We start from the raw sequence: 22,644 nt of genomic DNA on the forward strand, positions 1-22,644 counted from the left end.
CAATAACATTTCCTGTATATACTATTTGTTCACATTTTCTACCTTTTAAGAAACAAGATCAACGCAAACACATTCTTTGAACAAACCACAGAATAACACAGAATTATTATTATTTTTTAAAAGTCTTTTGGTTCAACAAATGTTTTAGCTTGAACATTACCGAAACAAGAAATAAGGCATGAATTGAAGCACAACAAGTAAATGCTGTATGCCTCAGCAAGAAGCATAGTTATCCATAACACAATTGATCCCTTTGCTAACCCACAACACAAAAAGCACGTATTATGAGGTAAATTCAACAACATTTCAAAAGTGCAGTGTGATAGTTGTAATTGTGATTTTTAATCATCATCATCACAATTAGAAAAACCACATTGCACTAATTTTCTTCCATAGATTTCCTGTTTGGTATGGGGGAGGCGGTCTATATGCCAAAAAGTAAGGATGTGACTTTTGCAAATCCACATATTCTCCTTCTGTCTCCTGAGCAATTTCCACACTGTTCCACAAATCTCTTGAGCAGATTTGGGAGTGCAGGGTGTGTGTGCAGACAGAAGGGGAAATCATCAAAATTCTCCTCCTTTTCTGCTGATGGAAACTTCCATGGAATCGAGGAGTTTTATGTCTGCAAAAGGACACAATACGAATAAACCATCTCATATTTCTTGTCTCTTGTAATATCTGGGTCACAACTTCATATGAGTAGATAGATAGATAGATAGATAGATAGATAGATAGATAGATACAGTGGTACCTCAGGTTACATGCGCTTCAGGTTACATACGCTTCAGGTTACAGACTCTGCTAACCCAGAAATAATACCTCGGGTTAAGAACTTTGCTTCAGGATGAGAATAGAAATCGTGCTCCGGCGGCATGGCAGCAGCAGGAGGCCCCATTAGTTAAAGTGGTGCTTCAGGTTAAGAACAGTTTCAGGTTAAGAACGGACCTCCAAAACGAATTAAGTACTTAACCCCAGGTACCACTGTAGATAGATAGATTTGATGGTTAGATTGGTAAGTGGAAAAAATATATAATTCAACGTCACGTTATGGTGAACATCTCATCATTGCAAGTGTTGCAGCTTGCCAGATGGAACTCTTCCCCCTCTCCTCCCCCTGTATGATGTTCTGGGAATTCTCCCAACCCCACTGAGCCCATTTCAGGGGTGAGGAGGGCACGGAGGGAGGAGAAAGGGGAACCCCACTGTGCAAGCAGAAGGCCTTGCGGTGACAGGGCTTGTTAGGTGAATCTCACCTAGTATGTTCAGATAGACAGATAGATACGAGTCAAAATATAAAGCACCGTATAAAGGAGCATATAAATAAACATATATCTATATCCTGTCCTGCAGGAGGAGCAAACTTCAGATAATTAGATTTTTATTTTCCATAAAAGTCATGAGGGGAGTGATGTTCCATGTGTGATAATTAAATGCAGTGCTTTTTTTCTTAAAAAAAAAAATGTTTAGGGGTACTCTAGTTTTCCTATTCATATTGAAATACTGCCCCTCAATGAGGCTAAACTTAGATTCACAAAATATTTAGGGGTATGCGTCCCCCCAGAAAAAAGCACTGATTAAATGTATCTCCTGTTTTAACTTGTCCTAAAAAGATTTACCTAATTTACAATTATTTCAGTGGTGCTTGCTTCCAATAAAATGTGCTTAGACTTGTGCCTAAATCATAGTACTTCAATTTTAAGTGAAATATAGTTCAAATTGTTAGCTTCAGCAAGGTTTGCTGGCAATATATGTAGTCTGATGTAATCAAGCAAAGACTAAAAATATATATATGCAAAAAGTAAGTCATATATTTCATTACCGAAATAAACTCTTTTTGAGCTAGCCATGATCACTTATTTCCAGTTCTTCAGCCACATTTGTATTGCACATGTAAGACAGCATCACAAATGCTAAATTACCGCTGCAGACAACATTAGCTTCTGAAATATTTCCAGCATGATTTTCTGGTTTATCAGATCACTTGGGATTTAAGGCAACATCAGTAATGAGTCAGACTCCAAAAGTGTTTGATCTCCTAAAATCAAGTAATCAGCATGACTTTCTTTGAAATAATTGCCATAAAGCTCTTCCTAGTAATGGCAGTGCATATTTCCTGTTGGTGGTTATAAGAAAATTTCTGAATCGATAAGCTAAGTTAGTCCATGATTTTAAATATTGCAGTTTCCAGAAATAAATTGGGATGCTCTACTTAAATGTTATTCTTCATGAGGACAGAAGAAAAATAATAAAACCCTCAGCACAAACTAGCTCATTTTGAAATCTTGGAAGAGGATGTGTTTAGGATCAGTGTGCATGGTATATGAGAGCAGAGGGTTTTTTACATCAAGGAAAAACATATGAATATTTTTTTAAAAAAATATACAGTCAAAGTTCAAATGTACCACCTTTGCTAATGGTCACAACCCAATATTAAGTAGGCCCTCTTAAGAAATTTAGCTTGGATCTGGAGTTCTCATTACTGGAATGCTGTTCATGGGATGTGCCTATTGAAAAGGGGGGATGATTTTTCTTTTTGTTGACTCCTGCTTCCCTGTAGCCCTTCCAGAACAGGAGGTGGCAAGATGGGGCAGAGAATCCAACAGAAATCACCTTCCCTAAGATGGAACCTTCTCCAGAAACTACCTAATTCTCCAGAAACTACCTAATTGGACATCCTCACTGTTTTATTGCTCTTCTGGGTGTATTACCTTTTAATGTTTTTAAATGAAGAAGCAAGGTCTACTTGCATTGGAGGAAAGGGGTAGGGAGGCAATTTGCACTGATACCTCCTTTCCTCTGCACCCCCCTTTGTCTCCTGAAAAGCTACTCCAGAAGGTCAGGGGACCCTTCAGAGCAGCACTGGGGTGGTACAAGTGGGCAGCAGGAGGAAGACAGACTTGGCAAGATCCTCTCCTCCCTTTGTTCAGTAAGGAACTTCTACTGGATCTCTGAGCTTTTTGTAAACAGAATGAACTTTTCAGAAAGAGCTCTATGCAGAACAGCCAATCTGGATCCCACTCATAATAATTCATTCCCACTTAAATTACTTGTCATTTGGTCAATATGTATTTACACACATTTTAACAAGTCTATTTGTTTAAAATTGTTTGGTGGTGGGTTGTTCTTTTTGTTTCTTTCAGAAGATGCCAAAGAAAAAGAAGTAAAGCATCACCCAGCATTGAAAGACAAAGGTAATGCCATGCAATCGAAAACAAAGATGTAAGTCAGAATGATTGCAATCAAAACTATAATTAAAAAATAGCTCACCCAAAATTGACTAAGCCAAATTAAATATAAGCATTTCTTCACAAATTAAGTGTAAGCATTTCTGCACATTTCTGCACATGTGTGAGAGGTTTAAATACAGTTTAAGCCAAATATAACATAAATGGAGTCAAACAGCAGCATATGGGTTGGTGTGAAGGTGTGATTGAGACAGACATGCCTTCAGGGCTTCATAAAGGCAGAGGCTAAAAAACACTCACTCTAACCATTTAAACACCCACGTCTGTTAAAAGACCAGATATCCTTGACTTCCATTTTCCCATTCTAATTTAAAATCCCTGTGTCACCAGGCTCACCGCTAAGAGACACTTACATTGCAATCTCCCAATCTTATATTATACTCATGCATTAGGAACTGTCAGTTTCCTTTATTTCAGTTTCTCATTTTTCCAGTCTTAAATTCAGTTCTCCACATTTTGTAGCAATCAGCAATTTCTTGATTTAAAAATTCCTCATCAAAATTCATCAACATAGTGGTGTGGATTTCTCCCATATTTCATGTGAAGCTCTGGCTAATGTACTCATTTTTGAAATGATTTTCCCCTAATATCATGTATATTTGCATGCTATATTCACTAATATCCTCATTTGTATGCCCACTTCCCCCTAATATATGTATTTTTGTAAACATTGGTTGGTTGGAGAGCTGCATCATAAAATTCAGTTAAGTGTGATCTTCAATGGATAGCTGTGTTTTAGTTTGTGTATTGCTTCAGAAAGTGTGAATTTGATAGATTTGGCTTTAAATGCATACCGAATCAAATTTCTCCTCCATTCCAACTCATAAGTAGAACCTATGTCATATCAGTTCTTCTCACCTTAAGATATATTTGTGGCTTCCCTCTGCACATGTTACAGTTAGTTTCATGGGTAGAAAACTTCTACAGGTTTTCATTTGTTTGTCCCATTCAAAGCTGCCAAGCTACTAAATAAATATTTGGCCTTGACCCAGCATAACTAGTCTTGTATTTGCATGTATCAATAGGATGTGAGATAACAAGGAATGTGATCATTTGTACATTTAGTTTATATAGGGAAGCTCATCTGTCTTGACATTTGCCTATTCATTGCCTTTAAGAAGGCTTGCATTTAAAATACCATATCAGGTCAAGCAGATTATAATCGGATGCAATTAGGGCTGCTATAAGCTACAGCATTCTTTGACTCCAACCAAGTGATATTCAGGAAGTCCCAAAATGATTTTGCGTCTTCCGACACATCAGTCCCAATCTATTCCTACCAAAGCATCACTGATCTCGGCATGTGAAAGGTCAGTGGTTCAACACCAACAGGAAATGACATTTAGCAAGATTTGAACCACATGCTATTTATTCAATTGCTAAAATAATTGCAGTGTCAAGGTCATGACAATTTTTAAATGCCAAAATTCAGTGCCAGCTTTGGTTAAATTGCATTGAAGACAGCTGCTGCAAAATAAAACAATGCAATAGGTGTACCCTGTAATTACGTAGAAAATACAAAACTCTAGCCTTGACCAAGCAAAATATAGAATTCCAACCTAAAACACCGAGAGACGTGAATGGACTTTAGAGGAAAGCGTGGAGACCCATATTTTTTAATTGCGTTCAGTACATATTTAGTCTGCATTAGCACAGTTATGGCAAGTCCTTAAGTCGACACATGGGGGTTGGGATGAGACAGAGAGACAGACAGACAGAGAGAGAGAAGTGGAAGGAGAATTGAATGGATTTGAATGGAAAGGCCCCTTCCACAAATGCAACTCTCCTTCCATGACAGGAAGCTCCTTGCTTTCATGGACGGATAAATGTAGTTCTTCACAAATGCTGTAAAACAAGAAAACCCTGAAAACTCCAGAACCCCATGGGAATTGGGAAATGGTATACATTAAACATCTTAAATCTTCTTCCTTGACCCAATCTCTTTCCTGGGCCTCCAACGATAGTTATGATGCTTGGAAAGCCATATTAGTCGGAGGAATTACTGATAATTGGCACTTCATGTGGCCAGATTATTTTGCTACATCAAATGAAATATTCAGAGCACACGAATTGACTGGTATTATAATCATCTCATAAGTACAGCTGAGCTTGTTGATCTCTGATGCTGTAAAACCTCACAATGCAAGTTTGAAAACTGAACACTTGGAACTATTCACATACTTCTTCTCGTAGAGAAGAAACATTTTGTAAGCACAGGATTAATTATTATTTCCCCCCCTAGATGCTGCAAAAGAAAAAGTGAAGCCTCCAGTTGCTGCCAAAGAGAAAGGTGCTATTTGTAAAGTTGCATACCTTTTTAAGTTCATGAGTTCTTTCATGGAGGAGAATTGATAGCTGCAAACTTGTTATTCATTTATTTACCAGGACTATTCTAAGATTAGAATTACTTTTGTTGCTGAGAGTTTAGACAAATACAAATTCGCACACAACAGAAAGCAGAGAAATTATCAAAAGTTTAAGGATGTTTTACTCTAATCGATAAAAATGAAGGAAACTGAACTGCACGTCAGCTAAGTTGTAAGTGAGCACAGTATGTGTAACTGTAGAATGTGTTTATTGGTTACAGGGCACCAGACCACATTTTCTGTGTCTTGTAAGCACTAAACACATAGCATGCTCACTTACAACTTAGCCTCCATTCAGCCACACATCAACTTCAGCTGTCTTCCTCTCCACATACTTTAGGACTACATAATGGGCTTTCGCTGTAGAAACTAAAGGCACAAAAATGAAACATCTATCATAAGATGAACTTGTTTTGACTTTATGATGAACAGAATGTTCAGGCTCAAAAATGACTGAATAATGAAAAGCCCACCCACTTTGACTATAGAGCTGCTACCCTGACTCTATTATAGAAAAAATGGTGGATGTTGGAGTATATTGCATTCTTCACTTTCATGGTCAACTTTAGCTATATTCTAATCCAGCAAAAGCACTGTTGCACCCATTCTGCAACAGCTAAAGCATCTTATGCTAAGCTGGAATGTATATTATTTCCCAGGGTGCACCTAATTAAACCATAACATTTCCATATTTGTAAACTAAGACAATTGGATTTTTTCCCCCAGAGGCAGCAAAAATGAAGGAAGACCCTAGTTGCTCAGAAATGTAACTATCATGCTATGTTATATGTTAAGCAAAATCCCACTCAAATCCATGTTTTAACACTCCTTTTCTGTCAACTTAAATAAAGCTTTTTCTTCCAGAATATAACCATATGGTGGTGAGGAGGGTTCAAAAAGTTAGCTTCTTATTATATTGTCTTTTCAGTACTGATGTTATTAGGTGAGATCCCCTGCTTATAGCCCACTCCAAAGTAGAGGTGATTTACAAGCCCACCAAATTCTTCTCTGGCTCAGTTTGAAATCTGATCTGGAGAAGAATTGTTGACTTCCCCTTTTCAGTGCAATGGAGTTATGTCACTCTATGACTCAGGGCAGGTTGAGACATTTAGCATGGGAAGGGGAGGTCTTACTAATAGATGGAAATATCTGGGCCATGGAAATATCTATACCTGGCACTTCACAAATTATGTCACATTTGTGAGTCAAGCATTCATGCCTATGAACATATGTACAATTTGTCCAAGATCTGTGATCCTTGTGGGACGGAGAAATTCAAAGATATTGAGCAAATAGGTCCAACTCACACGTAAACTTGTTTACACAGTGGCACATGCAAGCATCTTTTCACACCATTTTGTGCCACACAAGGGATTTCAATGAACCAGCTCTCAGTCATTTTTATCTGCTGGAATTTATATAATATGAACACAGTATTTTCCAGAGTAAACTGAATGTGCACCGTGATGTTGAATGTCTGTGACAGAACATTGACATTTTGTCAGAAAAACATAACCCCTATGTGTAAATTGGCTGCAAGCATCTTGTGTGCGGTGCTGTGCTTTATTAGACCTCTCTTTTTAAAAAAACAATAATAAGTGACATACCACACAGATCCTACAAAATAGGGTCTAAAAGTGGCCTTGCAAAAAGAAAGAATAGCTCTGGTGACTATAAAGATTCAGTGCCCTGTAGAAACCCACGGAGACAGATTCACTCTTATTTTTCCTCCCATGTAGTTTATAACAGTATGCAAAGGAGCACTATGCAGCTATAGCCTTGCTATTTAGATGAAAGGTATTTCATCATCTGTGCATCTTTGACTGTGACAGACATTTAGCATTAGAAGGTTCACAGCTTTCTTACTATTTGCAATGTAGCCTTTTCATTCTCTACAGGTCTGTGCTGCATATGAAGATAGAATGAGCAAAAAGATGTGGGCGATTTCTTTGTAGAAATTGTCTAGTGTCTTTATTTAGTGGAAGCGGTTCATGGTGTCATAACAAAGGGGGGTCATTCTCAACCTTGCTTTTCTAAGCTATGAGGTGGTAGCGGAAGCCAAAGGTGTCAGAGCCAGCACTGAGCAATGCATAGTTGCTGACTGGATGATTTCACCAGCTGATGTCAACAACCATGCTACTCCAGCAACCTTGCACTTTCACAGTGCCGCTGGCTTGAGTACCCCCACCCCACCCCTTTTTCCACTTTTGCCTTCCAGTACAGAAAGGTAAGGGATGTGGGTGGCACTGTGGTGTCAACCACTGAGCCTAGGGCTTGCCGATAGGAAGGTCGGCGGTTCAAATCACCGTGACAGGGTGAGCTTCCATTGCTCAGTCCCAGCTCCTGCCAACCTAGCAGTTCAAAAGCACATCAAAGTGCAAGTAGATAAATAGGTACCACTCCAGTGGGAAGCTAAATGGCCTTTCCATGCACTGCTCTGGTTTCAACAGAAGCAGCTTAGTCATGCTGGCCACATGACCCAGGAAAAAGTGTCTGCGGACAAACGTCGGCTCCCTCGGCCAGTAAAGCGAGATGAGTGCCACAACCCCAGAGTTGTTTGTGACTGGATTTAACTGTCAGGGGTCCTTTACCTTTACCTTTTTATAGAAAGGTAAGGTTGGGAAAACTGCTTCCCTTTCTGTTGACATGGGGTAGCTACCACAGGTTACCTACATTGTCATTATGTTATTCCATCCCATTCATTTTAATGCAAAGGAAACCTAGTGCAACTTCAGTGGGGGGGGGTGGGAAGAAGTAATCAATTGCATAACGTGTGTGAACTGAAAGCAACAAGCTTTGTAGCCTGAAAGTGGTAACAACAACAAATGTATTTCAATTCTAGACATTGGACGAATAAGTGAACATTGGCTGGTGATTTCTGCTCCTATTTCTATCTTTGACATCCCTAACCCTAACTTCCCAAGTGCGGAACTTGTGTAAAGGTTGGGGTTGCCCCTCCGACACAACTTATATTTTTTGCTAACTTCCCTTTCCCCCCGTGCCTTCCAAAAAATCAGGGCTGGGGGACTTTCCAGGACAGCAAAAATTGCCTCCCCCTGGTTTCACTGGTGAATGTGAGAAGCACTTCTGCTAATGGAGGGGCAACTGGGAACCCAAGGCAATGTTACATAGCATGTAGGCACCCAACAAGAAAATAGATGCTATGGTGCTTATTCCCCACCTTATCAAATCTCTTTCCATAATTGGGGGGGGGGGGGCGTGGTGAAGATTCAATTCATTGTGTGATTTATGAGCTGAGCTGCTTGTTTCAACTTTTATATTGAATATGCTTGACAATTAAAGATAATTTCTCAATATAAAACCAGTATCACATCTAGGAAGCAAGAAATAATGAACACAGTAAAATGAATTATGGCAAGCAGTTATGACTTTTAAACGAATTGTTTCTCTTTTACCTCAGAACCTGGCATAAAAAAGGAAGTCAGTCTACCTAAAGCAGGTAATGGGATACTTCTGTATTTAACAAAAAGCATTTGTGTTTTCTACAGACTGAATTATTCCTCTAGATAAAGCATTGCACTGGTCAATTTGAAGGGCATAATCTCAATTTGAAAATGTCAATATATCTAACAATATGTTTTTCAGTTCTTAATTTCTCTAATGGGAGACCTTCAGCATCTCAGCAGCAATTTTGTGAGCCTCTATTATCCAAAATAAAAATGTAACGGTGGGTGACCTGGCATTGCTGCATGTTGTGTGTCATGCAAATGTATTACCATAATGTCAGCTCACAAACTCATGTCATTTTGCTTAGCTGTCAACCAGTATGACATTTTAAAATACTGTGGTATCAGTGCAATACACAAATTGGCCATGCAGGTTTTTTCCCAGTAGGGTCATTGAGCTTATTTTCCAAGTGGCAGAATAATTTTGAAAGCAAAAGTTTCTCAACAGAATCTCATCCATGATAATGTTTGCATAGACAAGAGCAATATTATAATTAGATGTGCATGTTGTTTGTGTAGACACAACTTTTCACAAGTTTGTAATTGGGCCTGACATTATCAATGGAGCGACACCAGCATTCAAAATATTTTTGCTCAGTTGTATATTTTTATTCAGTCATATTTGTATTATAATAATGCTGCTTATCCAAAACCAACTGTATTGTTTAAAACAGGAATAGCTATTGTGGTACCCTCCAAACATTGCCTGCTATCTCCCACCAGCCCCAGTCAACATGGCCAATGGGCAAGTATAATGGGAATTTCAGCTCAACAATACTTCGAACACACCATTTGGCTACCTCTGGTTTAAGCAGTGGCCATTGCAATAATAAGATACAACTTATAGACATAATGCATGTAAAACTATTATAGTATCAAGAGACAAACCCTTTCGTGCCCTGTTAAGTCCTTTTTCTCGTTGCTGTAAATAATCCAGACACCAACAGCTGTGTTAATTTTTGTTGACCATTGAAATTCTTGCAACAAAGTTATCTTCATCTAGTAGCTATATGTTTTGGATGGATACTTTTTGAAAGTATACCGACATGTGTCTTACTTCATTTTCAGTTATTTTGGCACGCTCTTAATTGGTTTTGTGGATCATGTTGTAAAGGCCAAGATGAATGGAGGGGGAAATGTTGGCTGATTGTCTCAGTTTAGAAACAATGATGAATTGATGAAGCCATAGTAACTGACAGAGGGCATTGCACAACTAAAAAGAATTTATTAATAAATTAAGCCGTTTTCTTTAAACTGCACCAGCAACCAAATATATCTGAATAGCTGTGTAGCCCATTATGTCACAGTCTGGTTGGTCACTGGGAGAATGGGATGCTGGCCTAGGGGGGCCACTGGCCTGTTCTAGCAGGTTCTCCTTAGGTTCTTATGAATAAAAGTAATGGTTCTAGAGCAGGGGTGGGGAGACTTCTTTAGATGAAGGTCTGCATTCCCTTCTGGAAAACGTTCTGGAGGCCGCATACCATTAAGTGGCAGAGCCAGAAGCAACAGTGGGCAGAGCAGTTAATTTGTGGGTTTTACCTTTGTGCTGTAGGATAGTTCCTATACACACAGCCCAGACAATCCTCCATTCAGGCAAGTAAGAAGCATTACCTGAGGACACACCACAGGCAGGCAGAAACACTCAAGGAGGGTGTGAAGTAGGTCTGGAGAAAGTGGTGTGACCTGGGAAATGTCCTGATGATCCCCACGGAGAGGTTTGGAGGGCCACAATTACCCACTGGGCCTGAGGTTCCCCACTCCTGCTCTAGAATAGCTGCTATTCTGTGTCTTAACAAATCCTCTTTCTTTCACTGCGTGCATCAGCCATGAACACAAGTGCAACAGACACAGGCATTCATTCTGTTAAATGACAGACAGATTTAGTAGCTGACAAGTTACCAAAAATATGTTCTGTTTTTAGCCCTCCCAATCTATGCTTCACTTGGCTGAAAGATTTTCATCCTGAGTCCCAATCATTGGTCCATGGGTATGAGGGGAAGGTGCTGTTTATATTAATATCTTTCCGGCATTCTGATAAAGGCACAACTTTATAAACACTTGAAATGAATATATAGAAAAAGTACTAACTGATGACTTGAGAGAGAGACCCTCAAAAATAGAGCTTCAGGCACCAATATCTGGGCATAAGAGCCCGGAATCAATTATTTTAAGAGAGTCTCTTTTTTGTTTTTGACAATCCCTGTTGTATGACAAAGTAATAGGATGATATTGCATGTTGCAAAAGGATCAATTCATCCTTAAGCCATGCCTGTTTATTCTCCAACCATTTCAGTGTGGTTGGCATTTTACTTGGGATGCTTGGGGAATTACTTATTTGTAATTCTGATAAGAACTAGCCTGATCTGCACCTCCCAGATTAATGTGCTAATGTGCCCTTTTCAGAATTTTGAGATATAGTTGTCAGATAAAAGACCATATTGAGAGAAAATATGTTTGTAGCTGTGCACTTTGTAAAAAGATACAATCAAAAATACACATCTACATGTGTAGTTATTTATTTATTGTGCCTTTGTAACATAAATAAACCATGCAGGTTAATGTAGAAATGAGTCGTGGTGGACTTTGTCAGGCAGAGCTGACAAAGACTTATCTGTCCAACCGTGCACACAACCAACCATTTGTGCTGTTTCTGTGTAGTGATATGCTAAGAGCACGTGACACCATTTGGACTCTATCAGCTGAGATAGGATTTGGCATGAGTCAGTCCCACACAATTGTAGGAAAAAGGCATTGTGTTAATGAGCACACTGTTGTCGCTACATACGTGCCCATGCTGTAAAATCACCAAAGTAGGCCCTTCTATGCACAGTGTGAAGTATGGAGGGTGCATAACACCCTATAAATTAAAATATAACATTTAAAACCAAAGCATAAAAGATATACCGTATTTTTCGCTCTATAACACGCACCCGACCATAACACACACATAGTTTTTAGAGGAGGAAAATCCATAGGCATGCCACCGTAGGCATTCCCTCCATAACACACACAGACATTTCCCCTTACTTTTTAGGAGGAAAAAAGTGAGTGTTATGGTGCAAAAAATACGGTAATATTAACAATGCAACAGACAGACAATTGTCACTTCACATATAGCTGTACATATTGTACAGGGCCTGGGCAAAGAAGTATTTTGCTGACACCAAATATCCGTCATACTTCAGAGGGAACGGAATTCCAACCACAATGTGGCACCATGGAAACAGCGCTATACCATGTCTCCAAAATGCTCCCCCGGTGCGTCTTCTTATTGCAGTGTAAAGCTACGAAGCTCAAATGAGTTTCATCTGCAATCTTTATTTTTATAAATGAATGTAGCTCACTGTTGTCTTTGTATTTTTCTAGGCAAGAAAGTGGAACACAAACCACCAAGTAAGTTGCTAAATTGCATAGCAGAATAATAATAAAACAACGAACAGGTGTCATAGACAGGGCCGGATTTAGGTATGATGAGGCTCTAAGCTACTGAAGGTAATGGGGCCCTTTGCGTGTCGAGGTCCCCAAGCCACCCCCCAAATAACTCACAACGCACACTTAATTTTTGTTTAAGGTTTTTGGCATAATTTTGGCCACAACTTTATTTAAATACAAAACCGTGAGTGGTTGTTTAGGCATTGGTTAAGACTATCTGTCCCCCCGCCTGGGGACAGAACTGACTTCCGGGCACCACCGAAAGACAGTGCGGGGGAAAGCAAGTCGGGGAGAAATGGAGCTGAGTCACAGACCCTCAATTCTCACCCGCCTGCTCCCCGAAGGCTTGCCGGCCCTAGTCCCATTCCAGGGATTGGACGAAAAGATGGCAAGCCCCAGGATTCCTTTAACGGAATTCCCTTTCCTCAGCAACCATGGAGGGGCAGGCCCAGCCTATCCTAACCCCTCCATGGAGGGGTAGGCCCAGCCTATCCTAACCCCTCCTCCACCAATTTATAACAAATGCCTAACCGCAACCTTACAAGTTGTGACGATTTGCTACGCAGTAGGCAAAAACCAAATGGCCCAGCCAATCTGCCAGATGGACAAATTCCTACCAGGCCCCCGCTCCAAGGCGGACGACCCCATGACAGGCATAGCAAGGTCAATGCAACAACCCCTTACTCTAGGGCGGGTGGGCGGGTGGGCGGGTGATCCGTTGCACACAGCAAAGAGAAATCTCCAGGGTGTGTGCAGAGTATTTAAACATTTTACCCCTCCCACCAAAATTGCAACATAACTTTTACCCCAGCAACCCAGTGAACCAATCACTGCCCCAGGCCATCTTTAGAGACCCTGCCTGGTAACAGAGGGGTGGCTCAGCAGACCCCACCGCAACACGTGCTCTCCATGAAGGAGAACACGCCTTGTCAACAACAAATTGTCACAGTTTTTTGTATTGAAAAATGCTATATGGTAATTTATTGACCTAATAGGTATCTAAAGGCATTTGCACAGGTTGCCATGCAACCAGTCCATGCAGAATGTAGGTACCCTATATATAGAAATGACCACACCAGTGATATTTTAAGGAACAAGCTAGCAGGCGGGACCCATTACTTACACCACAGGAGCCTACACAACACAAAACACTGTTGCTGTATGTAGGTTTTATTTTATTTGTTTTTTATCTTATATTTTGGAAATGTACATCCAGATTTTTTTTCCTTTAAAATTTTTTGGGGCCCCCAAGAGAGTGGGCACTGATCATAGATGCCATTGATTGGTCAATGAAAATGTTCCATAATCCTGGTTTTGGGAATGCAATACCCATGGTATCTGCCCACCTTTGAGTGCCCATGATCTCACCTTGCTCCCACTAGCATTTTTAGTCCGTTTTCTTAGTCCTCTTGTTCTCCCCCTAGCATCATGCTTTGGGTCCAACAACATAATCACTGTGACTTGTGATTACTTGTGATGCGGGCAGGATATAAAATCAATAAAATAAATACTGCTACTCCTTGCAGATTCCTCATGTGCTAAGCAATAGTTTTGAACCTCTGCTGCTGCTTTGCCTCAATTTCGCCCCTGGTATTATATGCTAGTGCTGTCTCTTCTATCCACTATTAAAATTGCCAGGTACAATCTAAAGCCACGGAGGATGATGGTGAACGTACTAGAATTCAGCTGACGTGTGACAAGAGCTGCAATATGTAAAACAGTGGCTTCCTCATATTTTTGACTCTATCCAAACTGCCTTGTCAGTTGGATTTACGCAGCTGTGCAATGGAGCTGAGTGCACAGTTTGCAGCATGCAGTTCTTACAATCAGCTGGCAAGTGTGTTAGAGAAGAGAACAAAAGGAGCTCAGTAAGGAATTAAAGAAAGGAATCTGGGGGAAATAGAAAACACCTTCTCCCCAACACATTGACTTTCAGTTTTTGTTTTTGTTTAAAGAGAAGTCAATGTATGTTTTTGAAGTTTATTTGTGCTAATGTCATGTGCCTTAAAACAAGGCGCTTGCTTTATGTTTTTTATATAGATGGGCCCCTTCCTTTGAATATTAAAGCAAGAGGTTGTTAGTTTTTTCTTATGCCAAGCCTTCTTTCAAATTCCAGTGGATTTTATTGCCTGTACTCTCTCCACAAAATTGCTTGGGTTTCCCCCCGGCACCCCAGAGCAGCTTTAAGGAATGTGTTATTTGACACGTACAGCAGAATCATCATTTTCAATACAGTCTTCATCACAAGCCTGGTAAATTTGGAGCCATACCTGATGATCTGATAACACTGATAGTTTTTACTTGGACTTTGTTATTTTAACTCATGTGCATTCTATGTGCCTGTTTTGTAGTTTCGTTTCTCAACTTTTAATTTTCATCCATTGTTATGATTGCTCTATCTGTTTTATATACTTTATAAAATGAAATGTTAAAAAGTAGGGGCATCCTGGGGCAGAGTGGTCTGCAATCTGCAGGATACAAAAAGCCCTTTTCCCTCTGGCCTGCTCCAGAAAAGGACCCAGAACTATACGCTCCTGGTGTTGGAATAGAGATTTTGCCTCCCGTCAATAACATTTCCTGGTTTCCACAGCACAATAATAGACAAAGAGCTTTTTGGTGCTTTCAGAAAACCCATGCAACACTTTTCAAAAATTCAAACTAAATATGAAATGACGCTGTCCACCTCCCTGGTGTTCCTCTTCTCTCAGGGCTATAAGGGTCTTTCTGCCACTGTGTCATGAATTGGAGCTGACAAATCAATCTATTTTTTATCCTTCTCTTAAGGCAGCTCAAATAACTCCCCTCCTCTTTCTGTTTGAAAATCTTACCATGACAGAATCTGAATTGCTGCATTTTTAAATATAATATTGAAAACACTAGAATTGCAAATGCATTTGAGTGATAATTTGAAAGCAAACCTGTATTTGAAAGCAAATATGTAGGAAAAATCTATTTGCTATTAACACATGTTGTGTTTTCAAACCATTATTGTATGATACTATGGCCTTGCCATATAAACATTCTCTATAGTAGCAGCTGATGGTTGCTTGGAGTTAAGCAGCATTATCTATCTTCCACTGGTCCTTATTAACTAGATTCATTCTGATTAAAAAGTACTGCTATGCCATTCCTAATTGGCAATCCATTATGATTCCTCAGAACCAATTCACTTTAGATCTCCCTTGAGTAATGTGACCCTTATCTTATGAAGTTTAATTATCACACAAATGGAAGCCCAGTTGCTTCCATTATACAATTCCTTGTTCTCTAGATCATAACCATGGTTGGGGCTCCACTGTTTATGCATTACAGTTCTTGAGGCTTTGGAGTTTAAAGGAAAATTAACAAGTTTATTTTACCCTATTAAGGTGATTAACAGAAGTATTTGAAGTCTGTACTCCCATTAAGATAGAAAGATGGGCTCCATTTACAGAAATAAGCTTTTGCTAATTCTTGTATGAAGTAGTTGCCTTTTTTCTTTTAGTAAACTGTTTCTGGAATGTACATCTGGATTATAGAAGTTATACTGCCTTTCCCTCCCCCACCTCCTGTAATGTAACCTCCTCTGTTATTCCACTGGCTTTGGGTAGGAGTAGTGTAGGGATACATAACTTTATATTTTAAAATATTTTAGCATTAATTCATGTTCATATTGGGTTTTTCTACAGTACAGTATTGTCTTTTTGGTGCCTGAATGGGTCCTATCTAGTTTCAGAGGAAGTAGAATAGAAAGAAGCCCCCTTCTTGCATGAATCTTAAGATTGCCATATCTGGCCTGGTGCTGGGCTCATCCCTAGACATCAACACATTGGGATGGACAGTCTGCATAGGGAAGTTCTATACATGATCCTAGCAGTACATGCTCATTTGGGGATGGGACCTGCAGTTATCCTGTGACACCCTCTTCATGACATATGACAGGGGTTATTTGACAATTTGGCTCCTTGTTTATTTCATGCTACTTCTGTCTTGTAGAACAAGAAAGCCTTAAACATGAAAAAGAAGTTCCTCAAGTAAAACCAGGTATGTATAAGCACGGAAAGATTTCCAGTCTGTGTTAGGTCTCAGCTGCAAATAAAACATTTTAAATGTGTTGTAAAGTGCAATATACAAATGTGACACTAGATGGTGACAGCGAGCTATGCCAAATTCAATGTATTTTTCAAAACTTTTTTAAAGCATTTTCACAGTGTTTTTTATATGTGTGTAGATTCCACCTCAGTTTCATTCCTGCTCATTTCTAACTCCTGTTAATCTATTACTTTAAAAGAAAGTACATACATTTTTATTTAAATGTGTATTTTATCCCAAATTATGCATCACTAAATGCATTTTATCCTTACATGCATCGTCACAGATTCAATAGTTGTTTAGTGGGAGCCAGCACAATGAGTGCTGCTAGTGCAATGGGACTTATTCCCCCACTGCTTACCCTACACACAGTGTGTGTCCCCATCAGTTCAAGGGGGGGGGGGACGACTCACAGTACAGTGCATGGGGGGAGGATAGGGGTAGATTATTCCATCTGGCAGGTAAATATGCTTGTGCTGGTGGAAATATTCCCATAATCTTTCTAGTGTGAAATCTGAAGGATAATTATGTTCCATTAGTCTGGGAGGTGTGGATTAAATTGGTTTGCTTAAAATGCAAACCAAACAAAATTCTCCTCCACGCCTAATGTATAGTCTATTTTCAGTTCCTATCCATTCCAAATAGTGCCATTTGATACACAGAAACAAACAAGAAAATTGTAATAGCTGCACAGTCACTTGGCAAAGCAGGAAGGAGAGCTGACTAATCCAGCAAACTAATATGTCCTTGGGCACCTGGCATTATTCCTGTTCAACATAAATTTATGCCAAAAAAACAAGCAAGCAAGCAAACAGCTTGTTCACATATAAGGAGAGAATTCTGCTTTCCCATCTCTAATCAAATCACTAATGACCTCCATAGAGAATGTTTACCAGTTACCTAAGATTGTTTGGTGATTGTTCTATATTCAAACCCTTTTTAATCTCTTTTTACCATATATCTTTAAAATGATTGATACATAATTAAACAATGAAACAAGGGAGGGAAACAAGGGAAGGAATACTAAACCCAACAGAAATTGGTTAGGAGATCAAAAGAAAAAACTCTTCTGATGAAAGTCAGACAGGAGTGAGCAAAACAAGTATTTCCAAAAAGGACTGGCAGATTTTCACCAGGTAGAGAGGTGTCATGTTGAATACAAAGCATTTGGCTTGATTAGTCTTTTGGAAAGACAGTGCTGATGGGTAAGTTTTCCCAGCAATTCTATACATCACCTGTTGTCAGACAAGAAGTTCTCAGAACAGTTTATCATGGACTTCCAAAGAAACAGTGTTTCAAAGCCTAGCGGATATGAGCACAAAGGCAGTCAAATCTTTGAGTAACACCCTGGAAAGATCGTCAGATTATTTGAAAAGATCTGTATCATCCACCCAGTAATTCTGAATATTCCAAAATTTACTTCAGACCAATTTTTGGACACTTTTACAAAGTCTCACCACATATAAAAGTACAGTCCATGAATTCAACATTCCCTGTTACACATTTGACTCATATCTTTACACGTGGTATATATGATACCAAAATTGCTAATTGTATTTGACCTATGCAAAATATTAAGAGTATTCTTCTGAAACAGGACACATTCCAATTTCATTAGAAACAAGCTCCCACCTAAAATACATCCAGACTGCTTTGATAGCGCCCCCCCCCCCCGGCTATTCCCTTCCATTAGAGTTGGGTGTTGGGGTTGGGTGATGGAAAGATAATGGGTCCATTTGTAGGGCCGTTTTTTGTTATGGGCCCTAACCTGATCAGAAACCTTCATTGGCCCTTTAAGTGTTAGAGCTTAAAGGATATACGTGGCTGCTAGAGGAAGCCCAGCTAGTCATAGCCCTACTCTGGTCAGGTTCTCAACTCCTTTAGTTACCGGTAGTTGTAGCAGAATGGGTCAACACCACTGAGTGACAACAGATGCATCTGGTTAGATCCAGAGAATACTGAGCAGAATTCTACTTGCACAGCTGTCCTTTTCTGGCTGCTTCCCCTGCACACATACACAAAGGATGCTCTGGAGGGTTCAAGAGATGCTCTGGAATGTTGTATAGGTGGGACAGAAAAATCAGGTGAATAATACAGGTATCTGAGCAACTGCAAATATTCAGTGATTGTTTCCATCATAATTACAATGGGTGGTATCCATCCAAACAATTCCACTATCACAAGAAGTTTTAACTTCCCAACCCCCTCCTCTCCTCACAAGCTCGCTGCCAGCACCACCACCCAAAAAACCAAATCTGTTCTGGAGGCTTGAGGGAGGACCAGATGTGGTGGCAAGTGAGGAAAGACGAAGTTCTGTTGCCCAGCTAAAAGTCCTTTTGCTATTGGAACTGTTTAGTTTGATATTCTAATTATTATTTAAATAATAATAATAATAATAATAATAATAATAATAATAATAATAATAATAAATAATTAAAATATCAAACTAAAATTATGCTTCTAAAGGGTACCACCACATTCTAATATGTATGTCAAGAATATACACAGTGCGGTATGTTCAAACCAAGGCCTATACCTCAGCATTAGCTCTCTCACTTCATTCCGTTCTCATATGCTTCTTTCTTCTTTTTCTTTCCAGCCAAGCCTAAAGAAACTAAAAGTATGTGCCATAGTACATTTATAACAATAGAAAACTAACTTTGCATGCATTGTAACAGAGCTATTCTCTGTTTTTCTTTATTCACTCCTCTGAAATATTCGTGATAATTATGCTACTGCTGAGACCTGCGGGTATTGGGTGGTTTACAAATTTAAAATAAGAAGAAGAAGAAGAAGAAGAAGAAGAGCAGAAGATTCTGACTCTAGCAGAGGGACCCCACAAGTGAAATGGGGGGGGGGGAGGAAGCAATTTCACTGATTACTTCCATCCCCCTTCAGCCCCCCCCCAAATCTGTTCCAGATATTGGGGTTACTATTCAGAACAGTGTGGAGAGTGACACTAGGAGCTGCAAGAGGAAAGGGAACTTGGCAAAAAAGCCTCTCCCGACCCTCATTTCTCTGGCAAGAACACCTTGATATTTTTAGGATCCACCTCATTTCTGTAACATTGGGTTGTTTAAAATTGGCTTTAGTATTGTGTAATACTAAAATTGTGTTTTAATATTAACATTGTGTTGTTGTAACCCACCCTGGAAGCATAGTTTAAAGGGTGGGGTAGTAGTAGTAGTAGTAGTAGTAGTAGTAGTAGTAAAAGGTAAAGGTAAAGGGACCCCTGACCATTAGGTCCAGTCGTGACAGTCTCTGGGGTTGCGGCGCTCATCTCGCTTTATTGGCCGAGGGAGCCGGCATACAGCTTCCGGGTCATGTGGCCAGCATGACCAAGCCGCTTCTGGCGAACCAGAGCAGTGCACGGAAACACTGTTTACCTTCCCGCCAGAGCTGTACCTATTTATCTACTTGCACTTTGACGTGCTTTCAAACTGCTAGGTTGGCAGGAGCAGGGACCGAGCAACGGGAGGTCACCCTGTCGCGGGGATTTGAACCGCTGACCTTCTGATCAGCAAGTCCTAGGCTCTGTGGTTTAACCCACAGCGCCACCCGTGTCCCAGAATTAATAGTAGTAGTAATTGCAGAACTTAACTTAGCAAATGCTAGTAGCAGTAAAGAGTATGCAGAATCCAACCGCCCGAGTTTTTGGCACATCCTATGCATTTCTGCTCAGAAGGAAGGGTCACTGAGTTCTGCTTCTGAGCAGGCATGCATGTGTTGTAAATGCAATTTGCATGCAGAAGAATATTTTGCACTTTTTGCACTTATAAGGAGGTGTTTTATACATATGCCTTTTTAAAAATAAAGAGATCTCGTGTTAAAGCCCCACTTGCCCATGAAGAACACTAACCTTGGGCCACTGACCACTTCACAGCCCAACCTCCCTCACAGATTTGACGTGAGGGTAAAATGAGAAATTTCCCATCTCCTTGGAGGAAGGGCGAGATTTAAATGCAATAACACGGCCTACAGCATAGGATTAGATTTAGAACTCCTGATTCAATTCCCATCGATGAAAGTCCATGAAATATGTATAATGATTCACTGCTTTGCGGAAAGCAATATTAAGTAAAATAGGAAGAATTGGCCGCACTGCAATCTAAATGTAATTAAACGGGGTTTTGGATAGATTATGTGAGAGAATATGAGCTGCTGCTGTTCTTGGTAGGTATACCTTTTTATGATTTATGCAGACTGCCCAGTGGGTTAGAAACAGTGTGTATCCATTAGAGAATTACTGTGGTCAGATAGCACTTTGCTCCAAAACAAGAAAAAAAAGAAAACAGAATGACTGGTGAAAATTTTCTGGCAAATCCTTGCTGTGCTATTCCCAATGGAGCCAGCAGATGGCAGCGATCCTTATGAATGTTTGTTTTAATGAGCAGAATTTGGTGTCTAGAATGCATTGCCACAAAATGCGTACTTTGTTCTGCCTTATCCTAGGAAACACACAGAGAGTGTGTTCATGTAGTTTTGGTTTACTGATATGACAACCAACATTTTTTACTGGCTCAATCTAACTAAAGATTTGCTGAGCATCTCACTGTGAAGTGAAAGGGTGAAACTTCAGAAATATTTATACAACTAAATCTATCAATGTAGTGACTATTTCACATCTCTTGGTATAACAACATACTGTTGTAGCGCAGGATTTCAAAATATATCAAGTTAATTAACTATGGATTTATAACCTCTTTGTAATCTTTGTGCTAGATCATGCAAATATATTTGCACTTAAAGGAAACCCTAAATTATCTACACATAGATAATAATAGCAATCAAGGAAATTAATTAGCACTGTATTTTTTAAAAAATAATTACTAATTCATCCTATTTCCATTTATCTTTAATTAATTGCCTGTGGCACGAGTTGATAATTTTGCAACATCAGAAGCTTTATTCACATTAAAATAATTGTTAATGCATGCTGATTGCTTTAAAAGAAGTTCTGTTGTGACTTGATGCCTAAAATAGGAGACAATGTTTTTCTAATGAAACAGTGATTATCTCATTATCATAGAAATGCCATTATTGATGCCAAGATTATTTTGGAAGAAGTATTTGAACAAGGTAGTGCTGGGTTTTGTTTCTTTCCAGTGATCTGAAAGGTGATAGAGATGGAAGGTTCACAGTGAAACCAGAATATGTACCAAAGCAGAAACAATGCCTCATTATATCATGGGAGAATAACGTCTGACTTAAGTGTTTTGAGTCTGAAAAGGATTGTGATGGCCCATTATTAAAGATTTGCATTACATAGACTTGAATCCAAACATGTGCTTGGTAGCGACACCCCATAGGGTTGTGGGGTTTACCTTTAAAATGTGATATTTTTATGCATGGACCCAGGAAAGTCATGTGCCCAGTGTCAAATTAATAGCTCATGCACATGTTAACAAAAGTGTCATCGTATCCAATTATCAAGATCTTCCGCTTATTTCCTTCCAATTTTTCTAATTTTTTATTATTATTCCCATATACTCATGCATACCTTCCTTGAAGAACCATCAGCTGAAACCACAGTAGCAGGTAAACATCATTTCCCCCCTTAGATATTGAGCAATAAGAACAGGTTCACCATTTGACTTAACGGAGCCTAGCATTTCTAGATCTTTAGCTCATAAAAACTGCCATATCCACTGAGCTCCATGAAAACTGATTAGACTTGCCTTATCAAAGGATTTGGCTGAAACTGTCAGTTTATTTTATTCATTCACAGTTGCTGCAGATGTAACTCGAGACTTATTGGGAGCAAGTCCTATTGAAATCAGTGGGATTTGCTTCTGCATAGGATTGGGCACGCCAGTTCCTTAGGAGTTTGATCTAGGTTGGTCTGATTAGTGGCAGCCCAGCTTGCAGCTTAGCAGTTAGTTTGTGCTGTAGAAGACACTGAACCAAGCTGTATTAAAACGAGCCAAATCAGGTTGGTGGGGGCGGGGGGGGGGGATGAACCAAGGCAGACTGCCAGATAGTTGCTGCTGTTCTCAGCAGGGAATGGCAAAAGTGCCTGCAGCACTGCACCTTTGTTAATTTCAATCTGCCTCCTTGTGT

General features: G+C 39.6%; 1 protein-coding gene across 14 annotated transcripts in view; it reads left to right on the top strand.

Moving 5' to 3' along the window:
• Positions 1–22,644, top strand: part of TRDN (triadin) — a 163,230-nt gene that overhangs the window by 127,288 nt on the left and 13,298 nt on the right. For 6 of the 14 annotated variants that reach the window (XM_077926027.1, XM_077926031.1, XM_077926032.1 and 3 more), the window contains 7 exons: positions 3,144–3,194; positions 5,491–5,538; positions 9,036–9,074; positions 12,448–12,474; positions 16,489–16,536; positions 19,184–19,204; positions 22,096–22,122. In XM_077926027.1, the coding sequence (XP_077782153.1) occupies positions 3,144–3,194; positions 5,491–5,538; positions 9,036–9,074; positions 12,448–12,474; positions 16,489–16,536; positions 19,184–19,204; positions 22,096–22,122 (261 nt within the window). The remainder of the gene's footprint in view (positions 1–3,143; positions 3,195–5,490; positions 5,539–9,035; positions 9,075–12,447; positions 12,475–16,488; positions 16,537–19,183; positions 19,205–22,095; positions 22,123–22,644) is intronic. The other 8 variants (XM_077926026.1, XM_077926033.1, XM_077926028.1 and 5 more) reach the window with 8 other exon arrangements.

This window comes from Podarcis muralis, chromosome 3, assembly GCF_964188315.1.
Source record: "Podarcis muralis chromosome 3, rPodMur119.hap1.1, whole genome shotgun sequence".
NCBI lineage: Eukaryota > Metazoa > Chordata > Lepidosauria > Squamata > Lacertidae > Podarcis > Podarcis muralis.